The sequence below is a fragment of the Lepisma saccharinum genome, chromosome 1, assembly GCF_977018435.1.
Source record: "Lepisma saccharinum chromosome 1, izLepSacc3.1, whole genome shotgun sequence".
NCBI lineage: Eukaryota > Metazoa > Arthropoda > Insecta > Zygentoma > Lepismatidae > Lepisma > Lepisma saccharinum.
In genome coordinates, this window is record NC_139229.1 from 12,828,116 (window position 1) to 12,848,931 (window position 20,816).

A 20,816-nucleotide genomic window follows, 5' to 3' on the forward strand; every position below is an offset into this window, starting at 1 on the left:
CCTCATGTTCCCACGCTCATCATAATTTGGATCGCTGCCTTTGGAGCTTTCTGCGTCACTGGCGTGCCCAGCAGCGAAACCAACACAATATCACCGGAAGGTCACCCGCACAAAAAAACTGGCCGCAACTGGGTGGAGTAGACCTTCCGGTGATATTGTGTTGGTTTCGCTCGCTGGGCACGCCAGAAGCACTCGGGTATTAATCAATCAACGTCTGGTGAATCGGGGGGGGGGGGGGTGTGATACATGCCAAGGCTTTTGCCTGCTTTTTTGCTATTCTTTGCACATCAGTTGCAGTCGAGTATTGCTACTGGGTAGTCGCATAAAAGTGTACGCTATACCAAGTGTAAATATCAAGTGTAATAGAAGCCGAATTAGTTTGGTCTGTCAGGTGAGTACCATATCAGCATAAGTTATACGCACACAAGTTGCTTGACTAGCTATAAAACTAAAATTTACGCAGTAAGGCTAATCGAAACTGGGTCTACAGTGGGATCCGAACCACTTCCACTGGGTATCGAACTTGGAGTTTACAATTATACAAGTGTACAGGGGAAATTTTATTTTTTTTGAATTTGTTGATACTCTCGATTGGATTTTGTTGTTTTAAGTCTATTTTATGCATAGTAAGGCTAATCGAAACTGAGCCTACAGCGAGATCCGAACCACCTCTGCAGGATATCGAACTTTGAGTTTAAAATTATACAAGTGTACAGGGGAAACTCTATTTTTTGAATTTGTTGATACTCTGGATTGGATTTTGTTGTTTTTTAAATCTATTTTATGCACAGTAAGGCTAATCGGGACTGGACCTACAGTTTCAAGAACTACTTGTGCGGGTATCGAAGCCGAGATTACAAGGCTATTGCAGTGCTATCGCAGAGGCTGTTGGAAGTACTGATTGATTTGATGTTTTAAGTCTATTTTATGCACAGTAAGGCTAATCGGGACTGGACCTACAGTTTCAAGAACTACTTGTGCGGGTATCGAAGCCGAGATTTTTTGATTATAATGCTACCGCTGCGCCATCGCAAAGGCTAGTAGAAGTACATAGTTATTCGAATCTTATTTATTTAGACTTACAGTCTAAAAAAATATCATGGTATTATTATTTCTGCAATTATTTGCAATCTTGGCCAGAGAGAGGAGAAGAGGAAAAAAAAATAATATTTTTGTTTCAATATCGAACCTATATTTTAAATTTATACATGTGTGTATGCGTGCAGGGAGTATTTTTTTTTGATCGGGTGGGTTGTAAGGTGAGTGAACATGTAGGAAAAATACTGGTATATTAATTGATTGATTGATTGATTTAGTTTATTTTATTTTGCGTTTTGTGCCTCTTGGCTAATTTGCGAAGATGGGGGTGAACGATGAAATTGATGAATGGATATTTACAAACAACCAAACCCAAACGGGATTCGAACCCGGGACCCTTGGCATCGCAGCACGATGTCCTAACCACTCGGCCACAGGGTCGGACAAGTACTGGTATATGCATAGACCAAAGTTACATGGTTCTAGGCCCCATAGGAGCCGAGAAAATCAATGTCTTGGAAAATGTCTTAAGACAAATATCTTAATCTTTAAGAAAGTCGACTTCCGGTCTGTCAAGATGTTACTTCCGGTCTGTCAAGAAAATTTTCTTAAGACAAAAATCTTAAGATGTTTTCCAAGACATTGATTTTCTCGGCTCCTAATTGAGCTAGGATGATGATTTTAGGTTTGTTGGATAGGATTCGACGAGAACTATTCGACTGGCAAATAAAATCAATTCCACCCCCTCAAGTTTCGGAAATACAGACAATTTTTTTTATTTTTTGAGAAACTTGATTTGCTGGCTTAGTTTTTACCCTATTTCGAAAATTTTAATAGTATTCGATACAAAATTAGAAGTACTCTACAACCTAATGGAGGGATGATGACTAGTGCCTGCTGTTTTTGAGTTATTTTGGATTAAAATTTCAAGATGTAATTTCTAAGATGTTTTGTAATTTATAAACTATGGGTTGTAGGAAAACGATTCTTGCTCTATCTGCTATTGCCCGACAAATACTATAAACACAAATAAATTTTTTAAAAAAATAAAGATCGAAAATAATTTTGTTTTCTGAAAATAAAAAATATGTGTATGGAAAAAAAATACGATTGTGTAATTTTTTTATGATGTATGTTTGCATATAAAAATAAGTATACCTGAAAGTTTTAGAATTTCAAAATAACTATATATATATTTGCTATTATATCAGCCAAAACAAAAAAAATATATATAAACAAGTATATTTTCATAGTTTCACACCTCTACTAGATTGGTAGAAAAATATACTAGTGGGCAATAAAATCTGAAGAAGATTCGTGTCTAGCAAAAATAAGCTAAATAGAATTACACATGCATACAATATTTATTGTGTTTTTTCTATCTACAATCATATTTTTCTTATATATTTTTTTTTTATTTTTTTATAGAGTTGATTAAAACACATATTTGAGGAAGACAACACTCTACCACCAACAGATCACATATAAATAAACATACCCAAAAAAAATGCGCTCCATGAAAAATTGCCCTGTGTGCAAAAAAACTATATTAAGCAAAAATTTTGCAAGACATTGTCGCACCTGCGTGCCAGACAAGCATTTGGCTGCCACTGAACTGTGTTCCGGATGCAATAAACATATTACGATTGCGTATGCCAAGAAACATAAGCTTACTTGTCTAAGCAAAAATACATCTGGGGCACAGCCTTCGACCTCCACCAAGAGAGAGGCAGAAGCAGCCACCATCAATGCACCACCCGCCAAACGTGTCAAGCATGTGGCGAAAGCGAACCAGTCTGCTTTCCAGCATTTGTTAGAAGACTTTCCTTTTACTTCGGAGGACTCATGCGACGTGCGTAGCTTTTTGGAGAACGTGCAAGCCCAAATTATTTCCATTCTCGGCGATGCGCTTGCAACGCACTCTACCAAATTCTACGCATCGCTTTGTTGCTGGTACAAGAAGCCGTCTGATGAAATTTACAGCTTCTGCCACAACACCAAGGCGAAGACGCTGCATTTGGCGGATGTCGACAACCTCGAGGACATCTACAACAAGTTTGTCGAGGAGCTGCTGGCAAAGCAAGAAGAACATGAAGCTAAGGGCTCGGGGGGTTCGCTGTGTGGTGAGCCTCACGAGCTGCGCGTCAAACTTTCCAAGTTTGTGCCTCTCTCCGCCTCCAGCTACGTCCGCTTACCAGAAGCGATTGAGGATAAAAAGGCCGTCCTGAACATTCAAAACAGTGACGCCAAGTGCTTTCTCTGGTCTGTGCTTGCAGCATTGCACCCTGTCGACTGGAAAAACCATCCATACCGAGTTAACCACTACCTACCCTATGAGCCAGAGCTGGAAGATGCCATTGCTGGGATCGACTATCCGGTGGCGCTTTCGGACATTCGCAAGTTTGAGGCCCGTACACACAACCCTCGGTTGGCCATCAACGTTTATGGCCTCATCGACGAAAATGTGGTGTACCCCATTCGGGTGAGCGACGTAGACGACGACGGTGCGCAGGAAATTCACCTTCTGCTCATCAAGAATGAAACTCACCATCACTACACCCTCATCCGTTCTCTCTCTAGACTTGTTTCGAGCCAGCTGAGCAAAGACAAAACCCACATAGAAGTTTGTCCCAGGTGCTTGTCTAAATTTCGTAATCGAGAATGGCAGGATTACCAGCGCATCAGAGGCCGCAACATCGCTGCCGAGAAGCTTGCTAACCACAAGCTCTACTGCAATGCCAACGAACCTGGGCTGGCAGACTTGCCCGAACCTGGCACCGTGGAACGTTTCCACATGCACGGTGCCATGGTAGAGCACCCCGCCATCATCATCGCGGATTTCGAGGCCTTCCTCAAACCCCTGTCCACTTGCGATCCCGATCCTGAAGTTTCTTCCACCACCCCTTACCAACTCCACGAGGCATCCAGTTTTGCATACGTTGTCGTGCGACGAGACCAACACATCGCCCCCGAGCCCTACGTGTACCGTGGTCCCGACGCTGCCAAACACTTCCTCGAGAAAATGGTTGTGGAAGCCAACGAGATAGGGAAGGTGCTGATGACCCCCAAGTCTATGCTCCCACTGACCCCCGACGATCAACGTAGACACGACGAGGCCATTGCTTGCCCTGTCTGCGTCAAGGAGTACACCGCCAACAACTGTAAAGTCCGACACCACGATCACTTTAACGGTAGGTACGTTGGTCCTTGGTGCAACGATTGCAACCGCTTGGCCCGGGACCCGCGCTTCATCCCTGTGTTTTTTCACAACGGCTCGGGGTACGATTTTCACCACCTGATCAAGCATCTTGGGTACGACAACGAGCGAATCAACGTCCTGGCGCAGAACGAGGAGCGTTACATCAGTGTGAGCAAACGAGTGCCAATCCCAGAATCCGACTCTACCGTCGAACTTCGCTTCCTCGACTCCCTGAGGTTTCTCCCAGCCAGCCTCGATGCTCTTGCGGGGAAGCTTAGCGACGAGAAAATGCTTATCACCTCTGCGAATTTTCCGAACTTGGACGCCGGTCTCTTCAGGCGTAAGGGGGTCTACCCCTACGAATACATCACAGACCCTACCAAGTTTGCGGAGACGTCGCTTCCTCCTCGAGCAAACTTCTATAGCAAACTGCGAGGCTCGGGCATCTCTGAGGATGACTATAACCATGCTCAGTCCATGTGGTGTGAGCTGGATTGCCAAAATCTCGGAGACTACCACGACGCCTACCTCAGACTTGATGTGACGCTCCTCGCCGACGTGATCCAGGCGTTTCGTGCAACTGCGAAGACCATCTACCACCTGGATCCCGCCTACTTCTATAGTCTCCCCGGACTGGCATGGTCAGCCATGTTTCTGGTGACGAAAATTGAGCTGGAGCTTCTTTCGGACGTGGACATGATGCTGTTTGTGGAACGTGCCGTGCGGGGTGGAATGGTCCAGGTGTCGCAGCGACACTCGCACGCCAACAACCATCACATGGCTACTGGCTACGACTCCACCCAACCGTCCAGCTACATCATGCACACGGACGTGAATAACTTGTATGGGCACTCCATGATGCAGCCACTCCCCTTTAGAGGGTTCGAGTGGGCTGACCCTTCCAACTTCAACATTAAAGATTTCGACGATTCGAAACATGGGTTCTTCGCCGAGGTGGACCTTGAGTTCTCCGAGAAGCTGCAGGATTCGTTCTGCGATCTTCCCCCTGCACCCGAGTTCAAGTGTCCACCCGATTCCAACCAGAAGAAGCTCGTCATGGATTTCGAACCCAAAAAGAATTACGTCCTTCACTACCAGAATCTCCGGTGGTTGATGCAGCAAGGGGTCACAGTCCACGCAGTTCACCGTATCCTCAAGTTCGAGCATTCTCCGTGGTTGCGTCCATATATTGAAGTTAACACTGAACACCGCACCGCAGCCACGTCCGAGCTTGATAAGGATTTCTTCAAGCTCATGAATAATGCGGTGTTTGGCAAGACCATGGAGAATGTACGGAATCGCGTGGACATAAAATTGGTGACGAGGAAAGAGCGATGTCGTCAGCTTGTCGCGAGTCCATTGTTCAAGTCTCGAACAATCTATAACGAGCAGCTGGCTCTGATTCACATGAGGCAAGGTGTGGTGAAACTCACCAAGCCCATCTACGTTGGAGCCACGGTTCTGGATCTGAGCAAGCTCCACATGTTCGAGACATACTACGACATATTACGTCCACACTACGGCCACAACATCTCGCTTCTCTACACGGACACGGACAGCTTGGTGTACCACGTTCACACAGCCGACGCATACGGGGATATAGCCACAGTTCCATCTTTGGTTAACCTCTTTGACACGTCAGGCTATCCCCAACCGAACCAGAGCGGTATCCTGGCCCGCAACAAGAAGGTGCCTGGCAAACTCAAAGATGAGAAGGACGGAGATGTGATTCTCGAGTTTGCAGGTCTTCGCGCCAAGGCCTATACCATCAAAGCCGAGGGTAGCGTTACCAAGAAGGCCAAGGGTGTCGGCAGACAGGTGGTTCGGGAGCATCTCACATTCGAGGACTTCGTGGATTGCCTCAAGACCAGGTCGTCGGTTCTAAGAGCAGAACAGCGCATCCAGAGCGTCGACCATGTGTTGACCACCAACAAAGTGAGGAAGATTGCCCTGGATCCCAACGACGACAAGAGGTGTGTTCTCCAATGTGGAATCCACACACTGCCGTGGGGGCACTATCGCTTAGCAGAAAGCAAAACCTGCAACATATGCCCATCTTCAACAGAAGATTCATAAAACAAAAACAAAAAAAACAAAAAAAATCATTTTGTTAGTTATTACAAAAAAAAACACTGACTGTCATTACAAAAAAAACTTTGACCGTATTTTAAATAACCAGCATACCTATGAATCTCTTTGGTTTCCGAAAACAAACCAACATGGAGACTGTACACCGCGCGACGACAGATCATGAATTTCTACCTTCCATGTTAACTAAACTCAACGGTCTACTGATTGTTCACCTTAATAGCATTTGGACGAAATTGGATGACGATGTAGGCAAGATGTTTTATGTCTTTAACAACAATTTACATTTTTACAAAATTCCGATCGATGGAAAACTTCAAATTACCGTGAATCCGGAAAACGTAGGCGAAATCAAAATATCTACCGGCAAGAACATTTTTCGAATCAAGCACGACAAGATGCTTTCTAACATTACGTACGATGTTTCTGCAGGAGATTGTTTATACGTGGAACTCCTAGGAGATTACGACAAACTTATTCCTCTCTTCGTAGAATTACGAATCGTCTATCCTATTATAAATAACCGTTAACCAAAATGCCTAACGATATTTTCGGCAACACCAAGCGTGTAGACCACGCAGAAGAGATTCTCATGTTGGACGTCCGAATTAAAAAGTTGAGGAGCGATTTGATTGCTTTGCAGGAGACCTTAAACAAAAGTTTAGAGTCCGAGATCGCTACGCTCCAAACGCAATGTCTCGACCCCATTCTGAAAATCGATTCCGAACTGAAAACGCTCATAAAAAATTATGTCGACGTACCTTCTTACGACAACGTTCAAAATATACAGTTGAGCGTGGATAAGCTTCAAAATGATTTGGCCAAATTGCAGCAATTTCAATCGAAAAATGAAGATTTGGAAAAATTGAAACTCGAAATCGAAGAACGAACTTCGGCAATCGAAAAGAATTTCTCTGAACTTCAAACCGTCGTGAAGGATATTGATGTAGAACGCTTGCATGTTGTTGTTTCCAAATTACAAGAAGAATTCGCCAGCACGTTGGAAGAAATTAAATCCAAGTTACAGACTTTGGAAGATACCATGACGAACCTACCATCGTCAGACGAACTGCAAGTCATCGGCAAAAGCGTCGCGAACATAAAAATTCAATTGGAGGCTTATCAAGATTTCGAACACATTCAAACCACCATCGCTACGCTTCAGGCATCTCTGGAGTTGATCAACGAAGAAATTAAAAATATTCACGCTGAAGCAAACGCGTTGACGAGCATACAAGACACGTTGAGCACGGTTCAGCAGAAGATCGAATATTTAGAAAATTTGAACGTCGAATCAAACCTTGCTCATTTTCATCACGTACTGGACAACATACAGAATGACTTGGAATCGTTACGGACGAGCGTACCTTCGAGCGAAGATTTGGAAAAATTGAAAACGGCGGTGACGGCACTATCCGATTCGAGCGACATCAAAAGTTCATTGAGCGATCTCGAGAGTAGGGTGGCCAATCTCCCCACCTCAAAAGAATTACACGCTTTGAAAAGGAGCATATCACGTATGCTGAAACGACTAGAAACGGAAACGGCGAACGTGGAACAGATTCGAGACGAACTTGCTTCGCTGGTGTCGACGCTGCCCACTTCGCAGAGCGTCGCCGACCTTCACACGCAGTTTACCGAGATGCGAAGCATCGTGAACGATCTCACCGAGAAAAGTTCGAAATTGAATCAAGTCGAGAACCTTCAGAGTATCGTCGTCAACATCAGAGATCAAGTTGGAGTGTTGGAATCCACGCAGGAATCGACGCTGGCCTCTTTCGGTGCCAAATTACAAGAACTCAACGAAAACTTCAAGCAGTTGAACGTGGAAGTGAAAATCAAGCCGTCATTTTCTACAGTAACGGATACCATCGTCGAACATTTGTTGCCCGTACAAAATACACTGGGACAGCTTCACAGCAACCTTGTTAGCGTCGATACTAAATTCGCTAAACTGCATTCTCTGCAAGCCATCGAAATCAACAGCGTACCCAATCAACAGAGAATCTCCACGTTCGTCGAAGGTAACAAACTGTACATGTTACATCCTTATCATCCGTACTACAAGTTTCTCCTCGATGGCACGATTCAGATAAATGAATTTTCGTACTGGTCTCACGGCAGAAAAGCTAGCGTTCCCACCATGACCTTGATATCGAATCGTGGTGTCCAGAAAGCAGGAAACATTCCTCTGGCACGTTGGAACGAAACGCGCAACATATATGAAATACACGAAGACGAAGATCTTACCGTTTTTGACGTGAGTGCCGGCGATAAGCTGATCGTTCAAAACACGAGCGAAGTGCCACCCTCTTTGAATCCCATCACGCTGGTGCTTCTCTTCAAACGTAATCTCTAAAAATGTCTAGGCAAGCCATCGTCGAAGAATTGCATAAACCTGCACGTCGCAACTACGAACGTTTGGCGGTGGTAACCAAGGGAATCGATGACCTCTGGCAAAGTGACCTCGTGGAGATGAGTAGCGGCAATTTGAAAAATGTGCATAAATTGAACAAGGGCAACAAGTACCTCCTCACCGTCATAGACACGTTTTCGAAATTCGCATGGGCTCTACCTTTGAAAGCCAAAACGGGGACATGCGTCACGGAAGCATTCAAGACAATTTTTCGCGAAAGCGACAGACGGCCTCGGTTTTTGCAAACGGACAGGGGGAAGGAATTTTACAATGCCGTATTCCAAAAGTTTATTCAAAAACATGACATTCGACATTATTCGACCTTCAGTCACATCAAAGCCAGCATCGTGGAAAGATTTAATCGAACCTTGAAAACACACATGTGGAAACGATTCACGCTTCGAGGAAATTACAAATGGGTCGACATACTGCCGGAACTCGTCGACACCTATAATAATACGGTACACAGAACGATAGGCATGAAGCCAGCTGACGTTACGAAATCTGACGAGCAGCGTTTAATTTCTACAGTTTACTGTCCAAAGTACACTCCCACGACTACCAAAAAATCAAAATTCAAAATTGGAGACCAGGTGAGGATCAGCAAATTCAAACGCACCTTCGAGAAGGGATTCACAAAAAATTGGAGCACGGAACTTTTTACGGTGGTTCGAGTTTTACCCGGAAACCGACACACGTATATAATAAAAGATAGTAGCGGCGAGATTTTGAAAGGAAGATTTTACGAAGAGGAACTCTCTAAAACAAAACATCCCGACACGTACCTCATCGAGAAAGTATTGCGTAGGAAAGGCGACAAACTGTTTGTCAAATGGCTGGGACTTCCGGAAAAAAGTTGGATCGACGCGAACGAAGTGATCTTGTGAGTACGTGGAACGTGGTGAAGCGTCTACCGGATTCGGAAAGTCAAACGAAAAAAAAGAACGGTGAGTTGCTTCCCGACAGCATCCGCTGTCTGATCGTAGGTCCTTCAGAGTGTGGGAAAACAACACTGCTCGTGGACAATTTTCTCCTCGCACCGAATTGGTTAGATTGGAAGAACAGGCACCTCTACGTATTTTCGAAAAGTCTCGAACAAGCGAAATACCAGCAACTGATAAAACTGTACGATGGTCTGGACATTGCAACGTTCTCTTCGGAAATAAAACCACTCCACGATTGTCGTGAAAATTCAGTCGTTGTGTTCGACGATGTCATCCTGGAAAATCAAAATGAAATTCGCAATTTTTTCACGCAAGGTCGTCACAAAGGAATAGATTGCTTCTTCCTAGCTCAAACGTTTTCCAAAATTCCAAAACAGTTAGTACGCGACAACGCTAATTTCATATGTTTGTTTCGTCAAGATCACACCAACCTCAAGCACGCGTACGATGACTACGTAGGCGGAGACATGAACTACAATCAATTTTCGGAACGCTGCTGCTCCCACTGTTGGAACAGTGACGATTTCGGATTCGCGACGATCGACATGACGAGAAAACCTAACGAGGGAAAATACAGAAACAAAATCAACGACTTTCTAAACGTTGCAACGTTGTGAGAAACGATGAGTATAAATAACGCTATGACGAAACGAAAAATCGAAGACGAAAATCTCAAGCTTCGCGATTACCTCGCGAAACGCTTCAAAGGTTGGAAATCCGAGAATCGCGGATTCTACGAAGAGAAGAAACGTCAAGATCAACCTGTGATCGACGCCATCGGCGATCTAGGTAAAGAAATTAAAGGTGTCACGGAACAAAATAAAAATTTGATCAACGAACTCGTACCACTTGCAGCTAAAAATTACACCGTACCCACGCCCATTTCGAGCATTCCTTCGACGCCGTTCGAACTAAGAGACGTACCGCCACGACGTCGAGCCATAGGTAGCACGTCGTCGTCTTTGGATAAGATCGAGTTGGGACCTTTGGCACGAGACTACCTGAGCACGGCGAAATTCGACAAGGATGAAGTTTTCGGATTGTATCCGAGCATGGAGAGCAACGAAGGCGGCGGTGTGGTTTGGAAGATTGGAAAATCGAAAGTTACCTTCGAAGGCAACGACATTAAAGTTAATTTAGGCGAGAAGGATAGTTGGAACAGGTATCCGGGTACGGTGGGACTGTGGGAACTCGTTGCCAAAAAGCAGCCGAAAGATTACACCGACGAAGATTACCAGAGTTACAAGGAAATTTTGATCATGACGGATGCCTTATACCAAAACAACGACGCCTCGCAGAATAGGGTCAAATCCAGCAGCGGCGAGAAGTACAGAAATCTCATCAAGCCGATATGGAACCAGGTGAAAACAGGCAGCGGCGTCAAACTCTACAACACCCTGCCCAAAGAATTCGTTTGGGTGGACGACGTGCGCAAGCTCATAGACAGGTTGTTGGTTATTGCAGGAGAGGAGACTGCAGGCAATCGTAATTTCTACAACGAGAAGGTAGGAATTGTGGACATGATCAGCACAAAACTTTCCAACTTCATCGTGAACGACGACAAGGGCATAGGTTACCTCATTAAAATTATCAACACGCTGCCTCCGAGATTCTGGAACATGGCCGAAGGAAAGGGACTCGTGAACGACATCATCAACAAGTTACCTTTCGAGATGCATTTACCCGGCTACCAGTACTGCGGACCAGGTACCAAACTCGAGAAAAGATTGAAGAGAGGAGACAGGGGTGTGAATCCGTTGGACGCCGCATGCAAAGATCACGACATCGCTTACAACACCACTCGCACCGAACTGGATGCACGTCACGAAGCAGACAGAAAGTTAGAGCACGCAGCTTTCGAAAGATTCGTCAGCAGAGACGCTTCGCTGGGAGAAAGAGTTGCAGCACTGGGCACCACCATCGCCATGAACACAAAACAAAAACTTGGGTGGGGTATATAAATAACATACAGTAAAAAAAAAAAAAAACACATCATGTCTGGTATAACCGTCTTGCCACACGAACTGTTGTGTAAAATTTTTAAACACGCAGTAAACGGAGATGTTAATAAACTTTTAATCATAGCGAGATCAACGCCGGAATTTCGCATCCCTTGTGAAATGGCTGTTAAGGATTATCTTCGGGAGATCAGTGGCATGAGGTGCGGTGATCTCGACACTCTTCTTTCGGCTGCAGGGGAAAAATTAAACGAGAGGATGGACGAACTGCACGAGGCGAGGCAGGGAAGAAGACAATACACGGATGATTGGCGTAGATCTAAACAAGAGACGGAAGATATTATCACGCACATCATCGTGTTTTCCGAAGCACGAACTTTTTTCCTCTGTCGAAAACTTGATATATAAATAACACACACACTGAAAATTTCTCTTCAATATGACGACTGAAAAAATGAGTGACTTTCAAGCATTAAAACAAATGCTAAATTTGTCAGTAGAGTATGTAAAAATTCAGGAATTAGAAGTGGACAAACCTTACACGATAACTTCCGGTTCAATTGTTTCTACCCAGTATGGTCCCAAGGCGCGTTTGTTGCTCAACGCACAATACAGTCTATTTTTACCAGATCGATACGCTAACATGTTATCCGACGAGAAGCTAGCTATTTTAATCGAGAACAAAACTCAAATCGTGTACAAGGGTACAAAGGAACTTCTTGGTAAGAAAACAAAGCACGTAATAGAATTTGTGTAACAGCTCTGCGCGGAGTATATCCTTGAAAAAAAAAAATTACACGGAACAAAAAAATCTCAGAACATTTATATATAAATAACATACCGAAAAAAATTACACAAAACAAAAAAAATCTCAAAACATATATATAAATAACATACCGTGAAGATAACATATAGAGCATCAACATGAAGCCCAAAGGTGTCGTGTACCAGATACCATACTCCAATCTGAAAAATCTAGGTACCCTCGATGGTTTACTCACCAAAAAACAACGCGAGAAGAAACGTTCTTGCTTGATGAAAGGACACGGAATGAAATTACTTCTCAGCACACCTCAATTGAGACGCTTGCAGCGTTCGCGGAAACAGCAAAAAATCGGAGGTTTCATATTCAGCATCCCAGCCATCCTGGCAGCATTGGGGGCTGTTGGAAGTTTGGCCGGCGGAAGTGCCGCCATCGCGAAAACCGTCATCGACTCGAAGAAGAACAAAGCCGAGTTGGAAGAACAGAAACGTCACAACCTGGCTATGGAGAAGAAGGGGAAAGGTATAACCAAAAAACAAAAAAGCAACCTCGATGCTTTGAAGAAATATAAAAAAAAGAAGAAGCCCTGTCCAACTTCGATATTGAATCTCTGATCGAACTGTTGGGAATAAAAAACTTCAGGGGTGTTTTCATGTCCGATTCTCTACCCTCTGCTGTGAAGAAAAAGGAGTATGGCGTGGTCAACCTGGACAGTTACAAAAATCCTGGTACACATTGGATATGCTACCTCAAAATTGACGATAACAATGCATTTGTTTTCGATTCGTTCGGTGGCACACCACCTGCCAGGTTGGTGAAGTATCTCAGTGTTGCCAACCTCTACTACAATGACAAACGCATCCAGGGTTTCACCGATGTTAACTGCGGCCACCTATGCCTTTCTGTTCTCGCATACATGTCTAAAATAAATAACCCGTCGGTGGAACATTTTCAGAAAGCATTGTGGAATCTTAAATACGATGGGCGTGTTCCATCTCACGAGCGAATCTTCAATCTTGAAACTCACGCTGCACGACGACATCGTCTATCCTAAATCCGTGGCTCTGCGTGCATTCTACAGCATGTACCTCATACCTAACGTCACGCAGCACAACAACAAAATTAGCGTCGGAAGCGAGCACATTGTCGTCACGCCAGGTCAATACAATCTTTCCACTTTGCAAGCTCAGTTACCCAAAGGCACGTACCTTTCTCAAAATTCGGTCACGCACAGAGTGGAAATCGTATCGGCAACGGAGACCGTGGACCTGGGCACCATAGGAGAACTTCTAGGTTTCGAGAACAACACCAAACTCGAAGCTGGCATCAAGCACACGGCAGTCAATATTCCTAAATTTCTAGCCATCGAAACTCTGAACGTTCACTGCAACGTGGCGGAAGGCATGATCACGAAATCCTCGGACGGGGAGCTGCTGGGAAGTCACAAGCAGACAGGAATCATAGCTACGTTCAAACCCAGTTCCGAATTCATGGAACCGATCATCTACACACCCTCTTCGCCGATCTATTTTCCAGTATGCCGCAACCGCATAGACGACATAGAGTTGGTGGTGACAAACGAGAAAGGAGACGTGGTGGATTTCGCAGGTGCCACTACGACGGCCATCGTGGAGATCAACGTATAATAAATAACACACATAGTGAAAATGGAGCAAATCGAAAGTTACGAATTGCAATCTTTCCCTCCCAACCGTCGCACGTTCGCCAATCTCAACGAAGCAAACAGGGAGATCGAATACGACGTGGACGTAGGCGATGGGTTCGTTCATCCTCACAGAGCGGACCTCTACCTTCAATTCGACGTGGTGAAGAAGGAAAACGGAGATGCGTTTCCGCCCAATGCAAATTTGATACTCGTGGACAACTTCGTGCCTCACCTGTTCTCGCAGGTGGAGGTGAGGAAACACAACACCGTCATAGACAGAATAGATTATCCAGGCATCACGTCGACGGCAGTGGGAACATTGAAATTATCCAAAACAGACGCAGCATACTACCAGGCGGGAGGATTCGAAGCGGGGACCAAAATATCGACTAAAAGTCACACGGTGCTTTTTCCCATGCGTCTGCTGCCGGGATTCTTCTCGGACTACAAGGAGATCATGTGGAAGGGAGGATTGCGCGTCACGTTTCGAAGAGCGGCCAACGACAACGACGCACTGATGCGATACACCAACTTGAACGCCGACGGCACGCCGATAGCCAACACATTACCTGAAGCGGCCAAGTGCGTCATCCGGAGCATGGAATTGAGAATGCCGATCGTAGAATACGAAACAAACTACGCCCTCAAGTACAAAGCGGAGATCTTGAAGAGTCCGCAGGTACCGATTCACTTTCACGGTTACCAGTGCGTGCAGAAGATGGCGTCGGGAAGTCACATGGAATTCGACGTGACGACGCAGTTCAACAACATACAGTTCGACATGCCAGATTTCGTCGTCGTGCTCTTTCAGACCGGGCGCGATAACAACCAGGAAAAAAATTCCAGCATGTTCGACGACTGCAAGATCAAGAATGTTTATCTGAAGAATGGCAGAAACGAAGTGTTCCCGCGCGAGAATTACAACCTCGACATGACCAAAGACGATTACCTCAAACTTTACGAAGCTTACACCTCTTTCAAACGCGTGACCGAGGGAAGCATGGACATGTACTACACGCCCAGCGAATTCAAAACCCGCAGACCCATGTTCGTCATCAATACCACGAAGAGGAAGCAGGTGGTGGTCAACGATCGAACCAACATCAAGGTCGTCTGCGAGTTCCACGACGCGCTGCCCGAGGACACCGTATGCAGCGTTATCCTGATTGCAGAGAAGTCCTTCGTCCACGACGTGAAGAACGAGAGGGTCACAGAGCAGTTTTAACAAGTTTTTTACATTTTTTTCTTGCACAATAAGAAATTTTTGTACTAGCACAATCAGTTTCAATGGCACAATACGAAAATTTCACTAGTTCAGATCAGTTACAAATGTCTATTTCATTAGTTATCAGTTACAATATCTTTTTTGCACTATAGCACGAGAGACAATCAGAAAATTTGCACAAAAAAAATTTGTTGTTGTTTTTTTTTTACACGAGAAAATTAACAATAAAATTCTTTTTTATCGTTTCAGATGCTGTCGAAACATCAAAAACACATACACACACACTAGAAAAAAGCATGCAACTTTATTTGTAACACACACACATACATTATCCATCTTCATCAAAAAAAATATTATAATAAACATAATTATTTTTATCTATATCTCACAATAAAACTCTATATCCAAAAATATTACAACATCAAAATAACACTAGAGTCGTTAGTACACGTTGCATGCATTACGGAGGTCCTCTGTAGGGTTTCATGGAAGTTTGGGGGGAAAAAAAAAAACACGTGAAACCCTACAGAGGTGCGACTATCTAGAGTCGCAGCCGTTAGAACCTTTTTGGGTTGGGCACCACGCACCCTGGCGGGGTTAGGGGCCAGGAATCCTAAAAAACAACAATTATTTATTTGTTTGTTTGCGTCACAATACAGGTGCGCGCATATGCATGTGCAGCACATCGTTCCCGCGATAAGATTTTTACAAAAATCCCGATATACATTGACGCCCAGAACTTGGAAATAAGGCATATTCGCTCACCACTGTTGCCAGCTTAGTCTCCCTCTTTATCTTACGGCAACATTGACGTCTCTAGTTTTTTTTTAATTGCAGGTAGGTTGCCAACACACTCTAGTTAATAATGCTACATATTATACACGCACACACGCACACACATACTGTGTTGCCATCTCTCTTTTACGGCAGTATATATTTGTTGCCGGCTCTATTGCACAGTGTGTGTATGTTACGCCAGTGTATAAATTGGCTAAACCCTTATCAAGTAAGAAAAACTATAGGTAGGTGTTGGCAGCATTGTCGGTTGTTTAACTCTTCCCCCTCTCTCTTTTTTTTGTAAAAAAACCATGGTAGAAATACCAGTAGGTTGGCAACCTTGATTTATGCAATTAATTAAAGCAAGCCTCAAGCCTCAAGCAAGATTGCCAGCTCCTTGCCTTAGGTTAGGTTAGACCAAAATAAAAACCTTGGTAACTTTTCGAGTAAAATATTGGCAACACTGCAAGACAAGCCTCAAGCAGTATTGCCAGCTCCTTGCTTGAGGTTAGGTTAGACCAAGATAAAAACCTTGGTCATTTTTTCGAGTAAGAGGTTGGCAACACTGCGAGCCCCACCGAGCCCCAGCTGGCAACACTGCGAGAAAAGCCTCAAGCAAGATTGCCAGCTCCTCGCGTTAGGTTAGATTAGCCCAAGAAATAAAAACCTTGGTAACTTTTCGAGTAAGAGGTTGGCACTGAGCCCCACCGAGCCCCAGCTGGCAACACTGCGAGAAAAGCCTCAAGCAAGGTTGCCAGCTCCTTGTTTGAGGTTAGGTTAGACCGAAAAAGAAAAACCTTGGTTATTTTTTCGAGTAAGAGGTTGGCAACACTGTGTACCTCACTATACCTCATTTTCGGGCGTAGAACCCGGCCCACTACTCTACTATAATAGTAATAATAATCCGCATGTTTTAAAACGGACTGCATACCACCTCCTCCCAAAAAGTTTTCCCATGTCTTGGGAAAGCATCAGCATCAGCACCGTCCAGAAAGCAAGGCAAATCTCATAATTCTCCTCAGTTTATCACAACTAGGCAACTAGTCTGCTCTTCGGCTTCGCTTCTTTCGGCTAATAAACCCTTTGATTACTCGCTCTTCGACGGGAAGCCTAGAACTAAAGCGAAACAGCTAGAAGTTCCCGAGGGGGAGATAATGCCCCCTTGCCGCTTTCCGCTTTCTAAATGGAAGGGATCAGCGACGTGGAATTAACTAGGATTCACTGCGAAGACACTTCACCGGCTGAAACCTCTCGAAATGCAGTCTGGTGGTTTCGTCTCTCCACGTCCTTGTATAGAATTAAGTATTTTTTTTACAAAATGTCTAGCCATGTGTCGAGAATTATACAGCCACTGCAGAAGCTGAATTGGTGCTGAAAGCTTGAAGCATTACCGTCAAATTTGGGAGAGTTAAATTACAAGTCTTGTTTCAAATATACTGCTACGGTCTGTTCATTAATTTACCAGGTTCTGAAATCCCACCACGTAAACCACGACCTAAGACGGTGGAAGGAACAAGACACCTCGATGATCAAATATCGAATCGTATCACATGTGCAGTGCTACCATCTCTGGTCTAGTGCCAAACTACTTCCAAGCAATACGCGAGAGGCTGCCTTTGATTCGTTGTAACCTTTTAAATGTGAATGACTGATTCATTGTTCTCCAAAATGGCGGCTACGAGGGAGTCTGTTCACGACTGCAAAAGGACAACCGCGCAATAGGTACGGCAGATTTTACGTTTTACTAAATTGTGCTTAAATTTGTTTCAAAACAGTTCGAGACCAATGTGCTGTAAAGTAGCGAAGCGTAGTTTTACGAAGGAGGCAAGCAATGTTTCAGTACAACAAAACATGTAGTACAACGACATGCCGAGGGGAAAGATTCAAGGTTTATAGCCTCATTTACCCAGTCGCTGGATTTGTCAAAATATCGTAATAAAGTGACTGTACTAAAAATAAACCATATGATCCGCAAACGTCACATTTACTTTTTAAAAAAAATCCAGGTAACGTTATTCATATGATATTAAACGTTTTGCATATGCGAACTTTCCGCATACGACTAAAGGGAGACGGAATTTCTTACTTACTTATTAGTACCTTTATTTGTTCATTATTATTTAATATGGTCAAACGGTGACCAAACCGATTTAGATAAAAAAAATGGGAATCATTTGTTTATTTTACGCTGCATGATGTAATTTAGTATTTTTGGGCACCCTAAAAACCGCATTGGAGTAACTTAAACACTAAATAAAAAGTTAAACACAAACAATAAAAAATTCATTTCAAAGCAAAGAAACACATGCATAGACGATGTACTCACCACAATAAATTTCAAACTCTTGGTGTTGGTCGACCCCCTTCCACGATTTTCATTTTAACACTTATCTCTCTCGAGCTAAACGAAGCAATTTTCAATTGCTCAATAATACACCCGCACTTCACATCAACCGTTCCTAAATACGCGTTCATTCCGATAAATTCACAGCACAAAACACGAAGCAACAAACACTCACACTATCCCACGCGCTTTCCACAACTGCAAATGCAAGCATCCACACAAGATCACTTTGAAAATCTCTGAAACAACAGAAAGTGATACCAACCTATTTCCTTAATTTTATCCGTCACGAAGGAAAGATATATCAGTTTGGAGATAAAAATCACGCGGAGGAATCAGAATCATTTCAGCAGAACGAGTATGTACATTAATATTTAAGTAATAAAGTGTCATTCAATGGCGTGCCCGGGGCGAAGGGGGGGGTGGATGGTAGACATAACCCCCTTTTGGCCCAGTATATCTAAGAAAAAACGTCAAAGGAAGGAAAAGATGACAAAATGGGGACCATAAAAAGACCCTGGGAACACCACTTGCGTCATAATAATAGAACTTAAAACATATTCGGGCCTCCCCGATGGCGCAGTGGTAGTGTCGTCGCCTTGTAATCAAGGGGTTCAGGGTTCGATACCCGGTGGAGGCACAAGTGTTTCAGATCCCATTTTAAACTGTAGGTCCAGTCCCGATTAGCCTTACTGTGCATAAAGTGGACTTAAAACAACAAATCAATCAATCAATCATTAAAACATATTCTTGTGCTCATAATATGCAGAATGTATACGATTTACTTCTATGCCATGTACAAATATCAGTAGATAGTTCTTTCTCAGATAGCTTTATTTTCACCCCAAGTTTTATTCAAAAGCAGTCAATTTATTGATTGTAAAATTTGTGAAAGAGCTCACTTGAATTACTGCGTAAATAATTTGGCAGTTGCAAACACTGGTAGCGGTCAACACTTCTGGCGTAATTTGAGCTGGACCGACCAGGAAGCAGGGTGCAGGACCAAGGTCCGTCCAATCTTCCCTCCCTCCCTGAGAAAACTCTTCACGGGGGTGCAGAAATTCCACTGCCCCAACTCCCAATGTCAACTTTTTTTACGCGTTTTACATTTCGCGAAATCTAAAATAATTTGTAATATAATATGATATATATGGAATTTAGAACAGTGATAATAACTTCTTTTAGTTATTTTATGACTAACAATTATTATTATTATATTTGCGATCTTGTTTACGTGTTCATGAAGACAAATATTCGTTACTAGTTTTTGCTGGCAACGTACCCATAGATGAATCCTTCTGCTTTCGGTTGAACTCGGCTATTTTCGGGAATCACGCAAACTCGGAAAGCACAGCTTTTTGTAGAAGCTTTGTGGACGGGTTCCACCAGAATTTCACGCTTCGCCATGTGACTCCTTCGGAGGCCTTATTTTCCCGCAGAACGGCTGCAAGCATTGAGGCTGGTGCTTGCTACAGAGCTGCTGGGGGAGTTTGCGGCCGCATTTTTTCGCGAAATCGAGTGCGATGGAAACTAAATACGGTTAGAACATTAAGTACATTAAATGATATTCGAATTATGCAAGCAGTGCTTGCATTGCTTGTACTATATCTTCGCCTCTGGTGCTGTAATAACAGAACTTCCAGGCTGGAGCGAATTCATTCTTCCATTCTTAGACTTATTAGTAATGTATTAGAACGATGAAGGAATAACGCCTAATATAGAGACATCTCTTAGGCTGCTGCTAAACTACAAGACAGTTATACACACAGCTGTTTGAGTACACTTGAGATGGCTTATTCTCCACTGTCTTTGAGCACGTCTACAGGTCTAGCTAGCAGGCATGTGAAGAGAGAGCGTGAGCAAAATGTTTGGCGATAGGTACTGAGTTCAGATGACGTCATCGTCTCGCTTGTTGATTGATGGCTTCGGGAATTGTTACTTAATCTCAAGCTGCAAATGTAGAACAACAAGAGGATCTACGGGAATAATCTCGCTCTAACGCAAAGTTTTGGACATACATATAACACACACACACACACTTGGATTCCAGATTCATGTACAAGAATGGTCAGAAGAGAAATTCCTGCTTTGAGCAGTTCAGGAATATTAATAACTACTTGTCACTCACTGAAGGTAGCTTCACTCCACTCGTGTTAGAAATTATGTTTAATGGAGTGTTTAAAGAAAATGGGATGGGTATCTTCAAAAATCTGTGAAACCTTGTTCCTCGAGTACAAACAGCAACTTTGTTTCTGGCCTAGAAGCGGAGGAACAATGATGAACAAAATCATTGTGGTTCAAATGTTTATTGTTCTCCTTATCTCACGTCACAAATTTACGATCTTATAATTTTGGTTCAATGGTCTTTACTAGTGGGTAGTACCTTAGACAGTTGTAC

The 20,816-nt window shown here is 43.7% G+C and overlaps 1 protein-coding gene across 1 annotated transcript; it reads left to right on the top strand.

Moving 5' to 3' along the window:
- Positions 1 to 284: 284 nt before the first annotated feature.
- On the top strand, positions 285 to 20,806 carry LOC145995054 (uncharacterized). The gene is made up of 3 exons (XM_083131607.1): positions 285 to 391; positions 2,467 to 3,793; positions 20,792 to 20,806. Exons 2-3 carry the CDS (start codon positions 2,546 to 2,548, stop codon positions 20,804 to 20,806), a joined length of 1,263 nt encoding a protein of 420 aa, XP_082987733.1. The 5' UTR covers positions 285 to 391; positions 2,467 to 2,545.
- The last annotated feature ends 10 nt before the right edge of the window (positions 20,807 to 20,816 follow it).

Excerpts from the sequence above, each read along its gene's own strand:
- LOC145995054 (XM_083131607.1), top strand. The coding sequence starts at position 2,546 with ATGCGCTCCATGAAAAATTGCCCTGTGTGCAAAAAAACTATATTAAGC.